The 15,168-nt window shown below is 34.7% G+C and overlaps 1 protein-coding gene across 1 annotated transcript in view; it reads right to left on the bottom strand.

The window, feature by feature from the left end:
- THSD7B (thrombospondin type 1 domain containing 7B) overlaps nucleotides 1-15,168 on the bottom strand; it is a 901,933-nt gene that overhangs the window by 442,570 nt on the left and 444,195 nt on the right. The window contains exon 10 of the mRNA XM_027835643.1: nucleotides 1,721-1,853. Within this exon, the coding sequence (XP_027691444.1) occupies nucleotides 1,721-1,853 (133 nt within the window). The remainder of the gene's footprint in view (nucleotides 1-1,720; nucleotides 1,854-15,168) is intronic.

Below are 15,168 nucleotides of genomic sequence, written 5' to 3' on the forward strand. Positions count from 1 at the left end.
TGCCTTTCTTTTTGTCCCCAGAACTTAGTACCATGCCTGATACATGATTAATAAATGCTCACTGACTGACTGAACAAAAGACACTTGAAACTAGGCCCTCTTACCTACTTTTAGGGCAAAATCTATAAGGAGATACCCTGACTTCTTCTTGGTTATCATAAACCTGGTGAATTCTGACAAACCCAGCCCTGACCCTCCAGTCTTGGAGAAACCAATAGTATTGTACATTTTGTTCCAGTGTTTACTCATTTCCTTCCATAATCACATATCAGTCTAACTCCTTTAAATAGAACCGATGCATGCACCCAGACAGAGATACAGGAATAATAAAGACCACATCTCTAATAATTTAGAGTAGTTCTATGATGTCTAATCATAATCTGAATTGCAAATAGCCTCCCTATTTTATTTTTCCCCAAGAAACAGCTATTCTTTCCTAACTAATATTTCCTCACACAAGTCATCTCTTGAAGTCAACAACTGAAATAAGAAGTGAAATGTAGAATGCATTTTGAAAGACAAGAGACAATTTTGTTAAGGTACTTTAAACTGTGCTGTGAACCACAAAGTCTTTACAATTGTAGTTTTCTTTCACTCCTTAAATCAGGAACATCTAAAAGGAGGTGTCTTTAACCCAGACATAGTATTAAGCAGTAATTGCAGAGCATTGAAGAACAAAGCAAAATGGGCTTTTACTATTTTAAGACAAGATGGCACTAGTTTATCTTACAACGTGCTCCCTAAACTATAACCTGAAAACGGAATATTTTTGCATTTTATGCGCCTGAATAGCTATGTGCTTGTATATATTTCTAATTTGTTATTATTAATGACAACCAAAAATCTTCCAAGTCAATATGCATGGAGTTTAAATATTTTTTTTTAAATTTCCTTTGGCAAAAATTCTTTTTTTTCTTTTTTTTTGGAGGGGTAGGCTAGGCAATGGGGTTAAGTGACTTGCCCAAGGTCACACAGCTTGTAAGTGTTATGTGTCTGAGGCCTGATTTGAACTCATGTCCTCCTGAATCCAGGGCTGGTGCTCTATCCACTGTGCCACCTAGCTGCCCCTTGGCAAAAATTGAAATAGTGTTGTACATCCTTTAATTTTCATCCATTGAAAGCCTCTAAATATTGTCAGTATCTTAACATTTTCCCATTTTATCTCTTTTGTGCACAAAATTAATTCACAATAAAATTGCCTCTGTTATTTCTATCGACAAAAATGAATATTTGGGGGAAGAATGCTAAAAGTTGATGAATCTTCTTTTTCTGGTTTCTGATCCCATTGGTCTAAGGACCTCTTAGACTACAGCTTTTATGCTAGAATGCAGCAAAAGCTTCTTGGCCTGTCTTTAGGTCCATAGTGTGTGACTGTGGAGCTTAGGCATGGAAATGGAGTAGCAGAGGTATGACAGTTGAGCTACAATGGCTGTATATGACTCTGATGGTTTGGATAAAGGAAAAAAAAAGTCTTTCATCAGCAAGACCCAGAAAAGCAAAAGCATAAGTTAATGTTATTAAAATCATTCCCTTCAAGGATAGTCCAAATAGGAAGGGAAACTAGTGGAAAGCTGGGGATATAGAGTGGATTGTTCTCTCTCTGTCCTTCTAAGCTTAAAGGAATATATAACTTTAAATAAATGGAAGAAAAGAACCTGGAATGTGCAGTAAAATTATTTACTGAGCTATTATACAATGATACAATAAAATGATTAATTACCGGTATACAGGACAATATATAACATCTTCACATTCTCTTTCTTCAAACAAGGTATCTGGACATTCTTGTCCTCCATTTGCAGCCTCTTGAATGACAACCCTATATCGGGACTGTTTTACTAATGTGCCATTTTCTGAAAGAAAAGAAAAACAAAATGACAACACATTATCCATTCATGCCTATGGACCAAGTTTAGACTGCATTTGAAAATACATTAGGAAAATTGTAGTTGGAAAGGAAACTTGGAAAATAAGAATAACAGCATAGAGAAACAAGGTACCAACTTTCACAATCAAAACCTCCGCTAAAAATTTATTATTTCTTTTAATCTTTTAAAATAACTCATTAGCACATGTTTGCATATAAAAATGAGTTACCACATTATGAAATTCTGGCAAAAACTGATTAATCTAGAATTCAATGTGCTATAGTGGAAAAAATGCTCAATTTGGAATAGAAGAAATGGGATTTGACTCAACTCTGCCACTCATCTCTGTGAGCTTGGACAAGTCAGGTAAACTCTCATTTTCTGATCTATTAAATTAGAAGGTTGAGATATATCATCTTTCTAGTTCTAAATCTATGATCCAGTGAACTGAAAATTTCCTTTAGCCTTCAAGGAAAACATTAAAAGGCCCCAGGCATATGTACACAGCTCAAAAATATGACTATTTGTCCCACTCCTGAGATACTTGTCACTCTTTGGATCTAGGCATTGTCTTTTATAGTTTTCTCTTAAAAGAAAAACATGAAATATAATAATTTTTTAAAAGTCACTAATAATTAGTCTCCATTTGGCCAAGGTAAGCTCTCTATCCACATGAGAATAGTTAAGTGACACAGTAGGCAGAGTACCAAGCCTGGAATCAAGAAGACCTCAGTTCAAATCCAACCTCAGATACTCACTCTCTGTGTGACCCTGGACAAGTCACTTAGCTTCTATTGCTTCAGTTTCCTCTTCTGTAAAATTGGGACAATAATATCACATAACTCCCAGAGTTGTTTTGAGGATCAAATTAGATAATAATTGTAAAGGATTTAGCACAGTTGCTCACACGTAAATGCTAGTGATGATGATGATGATGATGATGATGATGATGACGTCACACTGCCTTGGAGTCAGGAATTTCTGTTTCTTTTTTTTGGTTTTGTTTTTTAGGCAATTAGGGTTAAGTGACTGGCCCAGGGTCACACAGCTAGTAAGTGACAAGTGTTTGGTCTGAGGCCGGACTTGAACTCAGGTCCTCCTGACTTCAGGGCTGGTGCTCTATCCACTGCACCACCTAGCTGCCCCAGGAATTCCTGATTTTAAGCCCTGCCTTTGAAGCCCACTAGCTTTGTGAACATGGAGAAGTCAAATAATATCTGAGTTCCTCAGGCAATTCATTATGACTACAATTTATTGACAAGTTGAAATATGACAATTGAAATTGAAATTGGTAGAGGGAGTTTCCATGCTGAAAATTTTCCACACTGATGAAATCACAAGTCTGGATTATACACACACACAAACAAACACACACACACAGAGTCATTCAAAATTCAATGTGAATTACTTATTAGATCTTGTCCTTCTTATCACTTGAAAAGATCCATTTTAATAACCTGATGGCACTGAGCACCTGGGTACATGACAGATGGAAGAGGGAGAAGGAAAAGCCCAGAAACACGTTTTACTCGTCTTTCAATTTTACTGGCTGCCGTTACTTACTAATGATGCCTTGGAAGTGCTTCAAGTTTAGCAAGTATCTTCCTAGTCAACCAAAATAAAATAATGTAAATTGCAAAACGCTAAAACTCTACTGAACTAAATTTAATCTAATTATTTGAAAACATTTAGCCCAAGTATGCTATGCCCAATGGGGTAGTCCTGTATGAAAGCAATAGTGATATAAATGATAATAATTCCAGATTATCCAATTATGGAGACATCAAATATGTTGAGATTAGGCCACTGACCATGAATATTAACCATATAAACACATGCAACTGAAAATATCAGAAGACAGATCAGCAGCCTGTTTATTTGTTTGTTTTCCCCCATAGCACATGCCCCTGAAAACTGTCTGTAAGTTGGCTACTGCAGACAGCATTTGCAGAATATGGTACTATTTGAATTCTGCCTCTTAAAATAGGCATGATGCCTTTTTTTGAAAATAAATGAATAGGCAAACAAATAAATGATGGTTTCATATCAAGCTGCTAGTTCTGGTGCTAATGATTGTCAGCTACACTAAAAAAAAGAGCAGTGTTTCTGTGAGTTCCTAAAGAGCCCCTTCAACCTTGCTCCTTCCAGTGACCAACTCATCACAGTGTTTGACCATTGTGATATTTAGAATGATCTGAACATAACCTGCCAAGCAGAATTGTGTTGAATGTGAATTGTCTAAGTGTCCATTTATTGGCTATATTTGTCATTGTTAGTGATCCTGTCAGGTTTGGTGATGTACCATTTGTTTTCTTGAAGCTTCATCAAAATCAATGGTAGGTCTAAGTCTTACACGCAGCCACAAAGATGTCTTCACAGGACCACTGCTACATAGATGTACATTTTAATATCACCATCCATATTATGAAGCAACTTCTATGGACAGGTTAATGTGCTAGGCACTGGAGATAGATATATAAGTCAGATCCTTTACTTTTACAAAAGCAAGAACAGTGTACGCAAAATAATGACAAAGATACCATAGACCTTCAGAGGAAAGAGAGATTGGTGGGGGAGAGGATGGTCTAGAAATGTTTCACACAAGATGGAACTTTAGCTGGCCACTGAGAGAAGAGTTAGAAAGGGGACATTATAGCATTTCGGTCTCGTGAGGGCATTGGTTTTGTTTTAGTCTTCAGGCTTATTGAGAGGTGCTTCCTATGTCCTTGTCAAGTTCAAGTCAATTCACTTAATACATACTGTGTGCCTACTATATGACAAAGACTGCACTAAGCAGTGAGGGTATGAAGACAAAAGAACCCTCAAGGAGCTTACATCCTTAGGAGAAAAATGGCCCTTTAAAATATAATTGCATATAAAACACACAGAAAACAAATACAAGGTCATTCTGGTAGGGAGAATCTTAGCACCAAAGTGGAGGGCTAAGTAGGGAATAAGGGAGGGAAAGCCTCACAAAGAATGTGATTGAATCTTGAAGTAAATCAGGGATTTCACAAGGCTGAAGTGAGGAGGGAGAACAATCTAAGCATGGGGGAAAAGCCTTTACGAAGGCAACAGCGAGAGGAGATGGAAAAGCATTAGTGAGGCATAGCAAATAAGCCAGCATGTCTGGCACAGAGAATCTATGATAGAGAATAATGCATAAGAATACTGAAAAAGTAGGAAAAAGCCAGGTTGCTTTAAATGCCCAAGTTTAAATTTGATCCTAAAAGTAATAAGGAGTCATCAGATTTGTATTTTAGGAAAAACACTTTGTTAACTATGTAGAAGATGGTTTGGATAAGACAGAGATTTGAGGGAGGTAGATAATATAATCCAAGTGAGAGGTAACAGGGGCCTGAACTAGAGTGGTGGTTGCATGAGTAGATACAAGACATATACAAGAGATATTGCAAAGATAGAAATGATAAAATATGACAATTAACTGAATGTCTGGGACATGAAAAGTCAAGGATGATACTGAGGTTGAGAACTTGGATGAACAGAAGGATGACCATGTTTGTAAAAATATTAGAGACATTTGGAAGAAAGGAGGTTTTGGAGGGAGAAAGAAATTTCTGTTTTGGACATGCTGAGTTTTAAATGACTGCAGGACATCCAGTTCCAAACATCCAATAGGCAGTTGGCGATAGGACAATGAAGCTCAGGAAAGAGACCCAGGTATAGGAGTCATTAGAATAGAAATGATAATGTATCTCATGGAGGCTGATAAGGTCACTAAGTGAAAATATGTAGAGAGATCAGAGAAGACAGCCCTAGTTCTTTTTCTGGTTAGGAAAATAAGAAAAGCACACGCACATATACATACACACACACACATATATTATATAAATGAGAATATGAAGAATGCATACAAGAGGTACTGAGTCAGTGCTAAGGAAGTTCTGAGGCAGGAGAGGTTAAATTCCAGCTGGGTAGGGAAAGGTGGTGCCTGAAAATTGAGCCTTGTCTACTTTATTGTTAGTTGTATAGTTCAGTTAGAGCTTTCATATTGATGTCACAGTTTCCACTTTAACCTTACCAATGAAACTCTCTAGCTATTTGTAGAATTTCCACAGTGGTAACACCAACCTCATTAAACTCAAGGAAAAATAATGATAAATTAAAATGTCTGTTTGCAAATATAAATTACTACTCAAGTATGATTATGACTAATAAGCAACTGACCCAAGTTCAGTCTTGATTTATGTATACTTTACCACAACTAATGCATCAGGAATAATTATGCTTAGTTAAAATAGTCCAACAACAACAACTAAAAGCATTAAGAGGGGAAAAAAAAAACTACAATTTCTAATTAATGTTGAATTTACAAGGAAAGTATTTATGTGAGCTAGAAGTGAAGGAATAGGTAGAGAGGGATTGGGAGGTAGGACTTTTAGATTCATGTAAGGAAAACAAAGCCAATCTTTTCCTGAAAGGAAAGGTCATAAGAGCCTTGCAAAAACATTCATTGTTAACTTGAATGGAACAATATTGAGCTCTTCAAAAGTTATGCCTGACTTTACAGCTATCCAATCAGTGATTTGTTATAAAAAAGAATTCTCTATAAGTGTGCACTTAACCCTAAATAGCTAATGTTATTATGAATAGAATACACTGGACCATTTGATGTTTTGTAATTGGTAGATGGAAAAAAAAGAAACAAAAAACAAAACCTCTGTTTAAGTCCCACATTGTATAGTGAAGGTTAATATGCATTCTCAAAAACTATTGATAGTGAAAGCCTATTGGAATATTCCACTACTGCACATGAAGTACAAGAGAAGTTTTATCAAATTTAAGCTGACACGGTTCTAATGAACTGGCCCAATTGTTTTCAAAAACACCCCCTAGCTAAGCACACATAATTTGATTGCTGAAAAGTGGACCATTGACTGGTAAACATTTTGGTCACAGCAATTAATTCATGAAGCTTGTTTACCAAAAGAAATGGGATTTGTGATTTGTATCAAGGGAGAGAGTGCCTGCAAAAGACAGATTATGGAACTTTAAAGCGCTGAAACATTGAAGATGAAAAAAATATGGCAATTAACTTGATTGGGAGGTATATGTATGTGTATGCATATATGTGTATGAACATGTGTATATATGAATGTGCCTATATACGCATACAAATATACACATGCACACATGTTTATATGTACACATCTACATGTATGCACATGTACATGTATGTGTTATATACGCATGTACATGTGCATGTGCATGTGTATACACACATAGCAAAGGAAGAGGATAGACTATCTAAGAGTAAGCACAATAGCTGTGTGACCTTGGTCAAATCACCTAATCTCTCTTACGCTCAGTTTCCTCATGTACAAACTGAGGAGAATGAATTAAATGAACTCTAAAGTGTATTATAACTCTAACAATTCACGATTCTAATAGAAAGAGACTTTAGATTTACAAGAGCCAGCAAAACAGATCACAAAATAATTCTGAACAAATAATGTAGTCATTTTTTTTAAAGTAGTAAGAATGATATTATTAAGGCTCTCTCCTGTCTCCAACTATTACTGTTATTTGGCAAAGCATTACTAGCTAAATACAGGAGAAGAACTTTGAAATAAGATGATGACATAGTCCTGAATGGTGAATCAGCCAGTGCCAACTCACCAATGTTTTGTTATATTCACCTGGTTCCAGACTCCACATCAGGCTTCACACCCTATCAAACTGCCTACCGCAGCCTTCATCCTGTCAGTCACTTTTTACATGATATACATTTTCACCCTTCCTAACGGTGCAGTAATCAAACGAGTACTACAAATATTCATGTAAAGGCATGTCAATTGATTCCCCTATGGCTCTGTTGCCCATCACTTTGACTTTCCAAGTCAAATGCCCTTATTTATGATAACTCCCCCTACTAGACTACGAACAATTTGAGGAAAATATTGTCTTGCTTTGGTATTAATATCTCCAGTGCTTGTCAGAATTTTTTTTTTGATTCTCTGATTCATTACTTGAGAACATGGAGTAACTCTTGAGAATAAAAATTATGAAATAACATAACTTTTGGGGGTGATAGGGAAGAAATAAAAAAGGAAAAAAATTATGAAAACTTTATTATATATTTACAAGAAATAGCAAATTGTACATAATAGATTTGCAGTTTCATGTGTAATCATTTTTATTATACTGTGTTTTGAAAGTGCTTATTTTATTCCACAAATTTAAAATATTTTTTAAAAAAAGAAATAATATAAAAAAGTAATTTTATAGAATGGAGATTATCTAGTGTACCGAAAGCTTCTCCTGCAAAATCATTATGAATTAATATAGGAGTAAAAACTGCTGTGGGAGACATAATTATATGAAAGTGTGTGGTACCAGCACCTAACACAAAGCCTTGAACATATTAGGTACTTAAGAAATGTTTAATTGAAGAATTAATGGATGAATGTAAGGGAAAAGACAGGAATAAAATACTCTGTGTTTTATCCAAACAAGACCACTTGCTATTCCCTTAATTTAACATGTCATCTTTCTCTTCTGAGCAAATGCAGAAACCATTCTTAATTCCTAGAATGTGCACCCTCCTTATCTTTTTCTTTCAGGATCCCTATTTTCATTCAAGGCTCAGCTAAGTTGTTCAATCCTCTACAAAGTTTTACCTGAACCCCACAGTTGTTAGGGCTCTTGCCTTCCTCAAATAATCTTGTATTTACTTAATTGTGTACACATTTTATTCCCTAAGATAAATGAATAGAAGGAAAGTTGAAGTGAGAGTACCAAATAAGGGAACCAACAATGATGATTATTCAGCTTGAAGCATTATTTGAGTATTCTTTTCATTTACTGTAGTGATTGTGCCTGGCAGAAGTAGGTGCTTAATAAAGTGTTGTTGATTGACATATATTGCTCTCCTGGTTCTGCTTACTTAATTCTGCATCAGTTCATACAATGTTTCTATGTTTTTCTGAATTTCCAATTCATCTTTTCTTATAATGCAATTAATAATATGAAAGCCATTTTGCAGCCAATCATCAATCAAAGGCCACTTAATTTATTTCCAGGATTTTGCGGCTGCAAAAGCATTGCTATGAATACATAGTATACATAGACCCATACTTTTTGTTCGATTTTGTTTTTCTGAAACTGCTGTTTCAGAATGACAGAATGATAGGCTCCTCTTTGACCAGGGATTCTTGCCCTCGTATGCCTTTGCAGGCTGGGCTAGGTGTTTGACTTGAGACGCCCTTCAGCTCCTGGGATCTGAGACATAATGCTGCTGAGGTTTGCTTTTGATCTTCCTCCTCATCAGGAGCCATGCTTCACTCCAGACGTCTGATTTGGATGGGTGATCCATAGAACTTTTCCATCTGACTGTTTTCACAAGGGATATAAAGAGGAAGCAGAGCTAAGATGGCAGAGGAACAGGAAGCAATGCTTCCTTTTGCATGCCTTGGTGTAGGTGTTAGAACTCCTCTTGCTCTAGTCCACAGCCTCTTCCTGGGTGCAGCTGAGTGGAAAAGCAGATAAGGTGCAGCCTGGAGATAGGAAGACCTGAATTCAAATCTGGTCCCAGATACCTACTAGCTGCATGACCCTGGCCAAGTCACTTAATGTCTGTCTCAGTTTCCACAGCTGTAAAATGTGGATAATGATAGTATTTACCATCCAGGGTTGTTGGGAGGATCAAGTGAGATCATAATTATAAAGTGCTCTAAACAGTGCACAACATAAATGCTTACTATTATTATTATTATTATTATTCCACAGTAAGTGGAATCCCAGTGGATACTTATATTGTGGATACCTAAGTATCCCAGTGGATACTTGATAAATGTCTGTTGAATTGCATTGACAATTTGGTATGTGTTTGTGAGTGGGGTATAGGTGGGGACCTACACAAAGAGGCAAAGGTATCCCCATATATAGTACATAAAAATAAGGATTAATGTCATTTGCTATCCTTATTTAAAAATATTTAGCTTCTCTTGCTCTATGGAGTTGCAAAAGAGTTCATATAAATCTGCTTATCCATGCAAGAGATAAAAAATAAGCACTAGTTAAATAATTAATTATTGTAATACATTTTTCAAATAGAATATGAGATCTGAATAAGTACATAATAATGGGTTTAATTAGTAGTTGTGTAATATAAACAATGAGCTCTTAACAATGCTATTAATTATGACAAATTATATTTGTCTCTTCTTTCACTTTCTGCCCATGTAATGAAATTGTAGTGCTTTCTCCATTCTGAGCTTTTTTAATCTGACATAAATGATATTTTCAATGTTTGGTATACAATTCAGTACCTTGTTGGTCCTCATTCAACATTAAGATTAAAATGTATTGAAACTCTATATTACATTAGCAGATGACAAGTTTTTAGCATAAAAATGCCATCTGTCTAGTATTGTGGCTTAAAAATGCTAACATTAAGCATGTGTATATTATACTTTTAATGGAAAAGTATTTCACAATAATCTTTATTACACTTTGGTACACATGGCATATAGGTTTGCTAACTGTGTTTATTAATAACTAAGAACATTCTGGTTAGATCTGTATGAGTAATACCATTCTGATCATGTCTGTTCATATGACAGCTTAAAAGGGCAGTTGCCATGAGACTTTAAACCTATTCTGCTCTCTTCTAGAAAATGAATTGTTTATTTTCTATAAATATTATTTTATGCAAATATTCAAATCTTTGGAATCCACTATTATCTAAAATCATCTGTGCCACTATGAATCTTGGAATGAAACCTATTTTTTGCAGAGTTTCATCTGTCACATTTTAAAATGAAACATGTGTCTAGATTTAAATGCTGCCTTGATTGCACAGAAAAAAATCAGTATAATTTGGAGTTTTGAGTTTTTCTTTGTTTTTATCTAAATGTTGCCAAACCAATAGGATTGAAGTTTGTCTTTTTTTTCAACCAATAGTGCTGGCTCAGTGCAGACATGGCTTTTACATACCTATTTGTCACTTAATTCATTGGCTGGCTTATTACTTGCCATGTTTGCAATCTCCCTAGTTCAGCTGATCTACATGTCAAATCACATCGAGTCAAATAAATCAGCATTTATGAAACATCTATGATGTATACGGCACTATGATAAGTACTGGAAATACAAAGATAGGAAAAAAAAGTCCCTGCCCTCAAGGGCCTCATTGTCTAATGGGGGAGACAATATGAAAATGACCATATGCAAACAAGATATATAAAGGATAGATTAGAGATAATCTCAAAGGGAAGGCACTAAGGTTAAGTAGGGCTAGGAAAGTGTTTCAGACTTTTTGTTAATGATAAGTAAATCTATATATCTAACCCTAATATCTATTTGAAGTTGAGTCTTTAAACATCTCCCTGCTAGACATTACTGACTGTTATGTCCCACTGACATCTCATACTCAACTTGTCTAAACCAGCACTCATCATATTCTCCAGCCCCCCCAAGTACATCCTTCTTGCCACTTTCCCAATTTCTCTTGATCATACCATCACCCTTCTAGTCACCCTTGGGATCATGAATGATACTTTCCTATCCTTCAGTTCCCATAGTCTTGGCTAATCCTACCTTCATATTTCTCACATCACTTGCCTTCCGTTTACATAGTCTATATAACATCTTAATCTGTCTCCCAATTTTCATTCTCTCCTCTAATCTAACATACAGCTATCAAATTTATATTACTAAAATACAAATTGATCATGATCACCCCTCCCCCTGCCACATACACACTAAAAAAAATCCAATGGCTTTTATTACTTCTTAGTTAAAATATGACCTTTTCAGTCTGACATTTAAAGCCTTTTAATTGGTGGCTCAGTGAATAGAATGCCAGGCCTGGAGCCAGGAAGATTCATTTCCCTGAGTTCAAATCCAGCCTCAGATACTTACTAACTGTATGACCATGGGCAAATCATTTAACCCTGTTTGCCTCAGTTTCCTAATTTATAAAATGAGCTGGAGAAGGAAATGGCAAACTACTCCAGTATTATTGTCAAGAAAATCCCAAATGGTGTCACAAAAAGTTGGACATGATTGAATAACAACAAGAATTTTTACTTCCACCTACCTTTCCATTCTTATTTCATTTTTTCCCCTCATGTATAAAATACAACTCATTACAGTTGTATTGGCTTATTATCTATTACCTCATACAAGTCATTCCATTTCCTAACTCCAGGTTTTGTGTGAATCATACTACCTTTTCAGTGATAATTGATCAAATCCCCTAACTTCATCCTATGTAGGTTCAGGAACCAGAACATTCACAAGTTTTTGCTGTTGCCTCTGGGGCCTTTGTTGATTCTGCCAGTTATTAGAATTTCCTTCCTTTTACAATTAATTTATTTACTTTGTCTACATTTTATATTTACTTAAGTGCATACTAAGTATACCCAGGAGAATGTAAGCTTCTTGTGGGCAGGGACTTTTTTCCTGGTAGTCTTTAGGTCGGTTCACCTAACATAGTACCTGGCCTGTTGTAAGCACTTAATAAATGTGATTGAATTGAACAGAATAAAAGCAATCCACTCATTTGCACATCTGTCCCTTAAAATAATGTATTTTCTTACATGATCCAACAAAATAAGTATTTACTAAGATCACATAATATTCCCTTCCAACAAAAATGACAAAGAGTAAAACAAGAGAAGAATATGAGATGATCTTTGCCTTTAAGCAATATATAATTTTGTTGTGGAGAAAAGAACATGAATAATTTAGAGAATGATACAAACAACTGAAGTTCCATACAAACACCTGAAGTGTCATGAATAAAATGTATGATATTGAGATTGTAAGAGTTATGAGGGGTCAGAGAGTAAAAATTGTCAGTCTATAACTTCCATGAAGTTTTTATTCTTTCTTTAACTAATACGGAAGCATTCATCTTTGACCTTAAGTTCTCCAGCTAGAGCTCCATTAACCATATTTTAGGAATCAGAGTAAATTAAATTTAGCCTGGAGATAACTGAAATGGCAGAGGATCAATCATTTCTTGCAGAACTATCTTTATATTTTTGACTCATCATAATGTGTATGACATTAAATATTTTTAAAAATTCATTTTCAAACTTGCAGGATCTGAGAGGTGTGGGTAAAATACCAACTGTTGATTGAGGTGACAGTGTTTAAAATTTGAAGAAATATCAGCTTCTTCAGTTAAATTTGATTTAATTTGATTTTTCTTAATAGATTTTTGTCTAGACTTTGGGCAATTTATTTCATACATTATAACTTGGATTTTGTATTAGCTTTTGATTTGTTTTTTAAATTATTGTAAATATTGTAAATAAATGATTTACTTTCTACTAAACCTCAAGTTCCCAATTGAAATATTAAGGTACCTGTATTTAATTGCATCTCTCACTACAAGCTTTATTACCATAATGGAAACTTAACAATATGCAGACACCCCTTCCTCTCCCCAGTAACTAATCCGGAGAACAAAAAAGCTTCACCAAAAAAAAGGGGTTTTGTTGTTGTGGTTGTTGTTGTTTTGGAATCAATCGTATTGAAATGAGACCACATCAAGGAGTTAAAAAATTATTTCTTCTCTTTTTAATTGTAGAAGATTAGTTAATAAACTTAAAGTGATATTCCAGCTAAATCACAACTAATTTATTCTACTCCATCTGCAATTCATGTGAGGCCTAAAAATAAACTACTAATTAGAATCAGATTTTCTTTTTCTTAAAAGTAACTCATTTGCTTATGAGGCCAAATAAGAATCATATTAAAAAGCCCATGGACAATCACAGAAATATGAAGAGCTTAATGAGAATTCAAGATATTTTCAAAGGAAAATATATTTTTATCCAAACAAATGTAGACTATGTCAGTAACCCTAAGAGATAATTAGATCAGGCAGATTGGGCAGCTAGGTGATACAGTGGACAGAACACTTGACCTGGGGTCAGGAAGACTTGAGTTTGAAACTTGCCTCAGAAACTTGATGCCTGGGTAAATCACTTAAGTTATCTTAACTTTAGCTTATTCATTTATAAAATGGGAATAATAATAGCATTCATCTCAGGATTGTTGTGAGGATTTAATGAGATATTATATATATATATGTATATACATATGTGTGTATAATGTATATAAAGAGCTTTATAAACTTTAAAGTGCTCCATAAATATTAGCTGGTAATAATATTCTGTGTATTATTAGAATGAAGCTTGGCTGCTAAATGAAAGCAATAGATAGTGCTTATAAAAACACAAAGTTGTTCTATATTTTAACACAGAATATAATGAAATGAATTTGAGAGATGAAGAATGAGGTCCAATGCAATGTATTAACAGATGTTGTTGTTATTTTTAATATAGCATAAGCAACATCAATATTATATATGTGTGTGTGTATGCATACACATATGTAAAAGTCATAATTTAAGAAAAAATACCAAGAACCAGAGCCTTGACACTTTTACAGGAATTAAAGGATGTTCTCTCTATATTTCTTCTATAAATTTCTTTTTAAAAAGATCATTATCTATGTTTTGCATGACTACACATTGATAACCTTTATCAAATTGCTAAACTTCTCAATGAAGGGGTAAGAGAGAATATGGAAATCAAAATTGTAAAAAAAAGTGGTTAAAAATTGTTTTTACATGTAATTGGGAAAAAATAAAATATTTTTAAAAATTAAAGGATCATTATCAGTGTTGGACTTTTTTTGTTACTACTTTTCCTTTCTTTAGAGAATCTGCTCCCAAAGCAAGTGTCTGAAACCAAAATCTTATACAAATATTAGAGCTGGAAGGACCTTTAGAGACCATCTACTCTACAACCTACCCCATTTTACAGATCAGGAAACTGAAGCCCAATGAGAAGTTATTCGCTTGAAGTCACAGAGGTAGTAAATGAGACAGGATTTAAACCATCATTCTCTGATTCAAAATCTAGTGCTCTTTCCATAGTATTATGAGGAGCTTTGTTTTGAGGACATTTGTTTCTAGGGTCTTCCCTTCTCTTCCTGTGTATGTATTTGGCTACTACAAGAAAAACTGACCTCAAACTTTTTTTTAAGGATTTTAACATCCTTCTATATCCTTCATCTCAAAATGCTAAGCATATAGCAAATGCTAAATAAGGTTCAAAATCATAACATCTTCAAACTGCAAAGGACCTTACTTTGACACCATCCAAGTAACCCTCTTGTAATACAGATGAGGAAAGAATTAACCCAAGGTCACACATTTAGTAGCAGAATCAGGATTAGAATCCAGGTCTCTTCATCTTATCTCTATTACACCAAGATGCCTACATTTGATTGATGGCTACATTCAATAGAATCTCCA

The sequence above is a fragment of the Vombatus ursinus genome, unplaced genomic scaffold (assembly GCF_900497805.2).
Source record: "Vombatus ursinus unplaced genomic scaffold, bare-nosed wombat genome assembly UNPS02014816.1, whole genome shotgun sequence".
In the NCBI taxonomy this organism is placed as follows: domain Eukaryota; kingdom Metazoa; phylum Chordata; class Mammalia; order Diprotodontia; family Vombatidae; genus Vombatus; species Vombatus ursinus.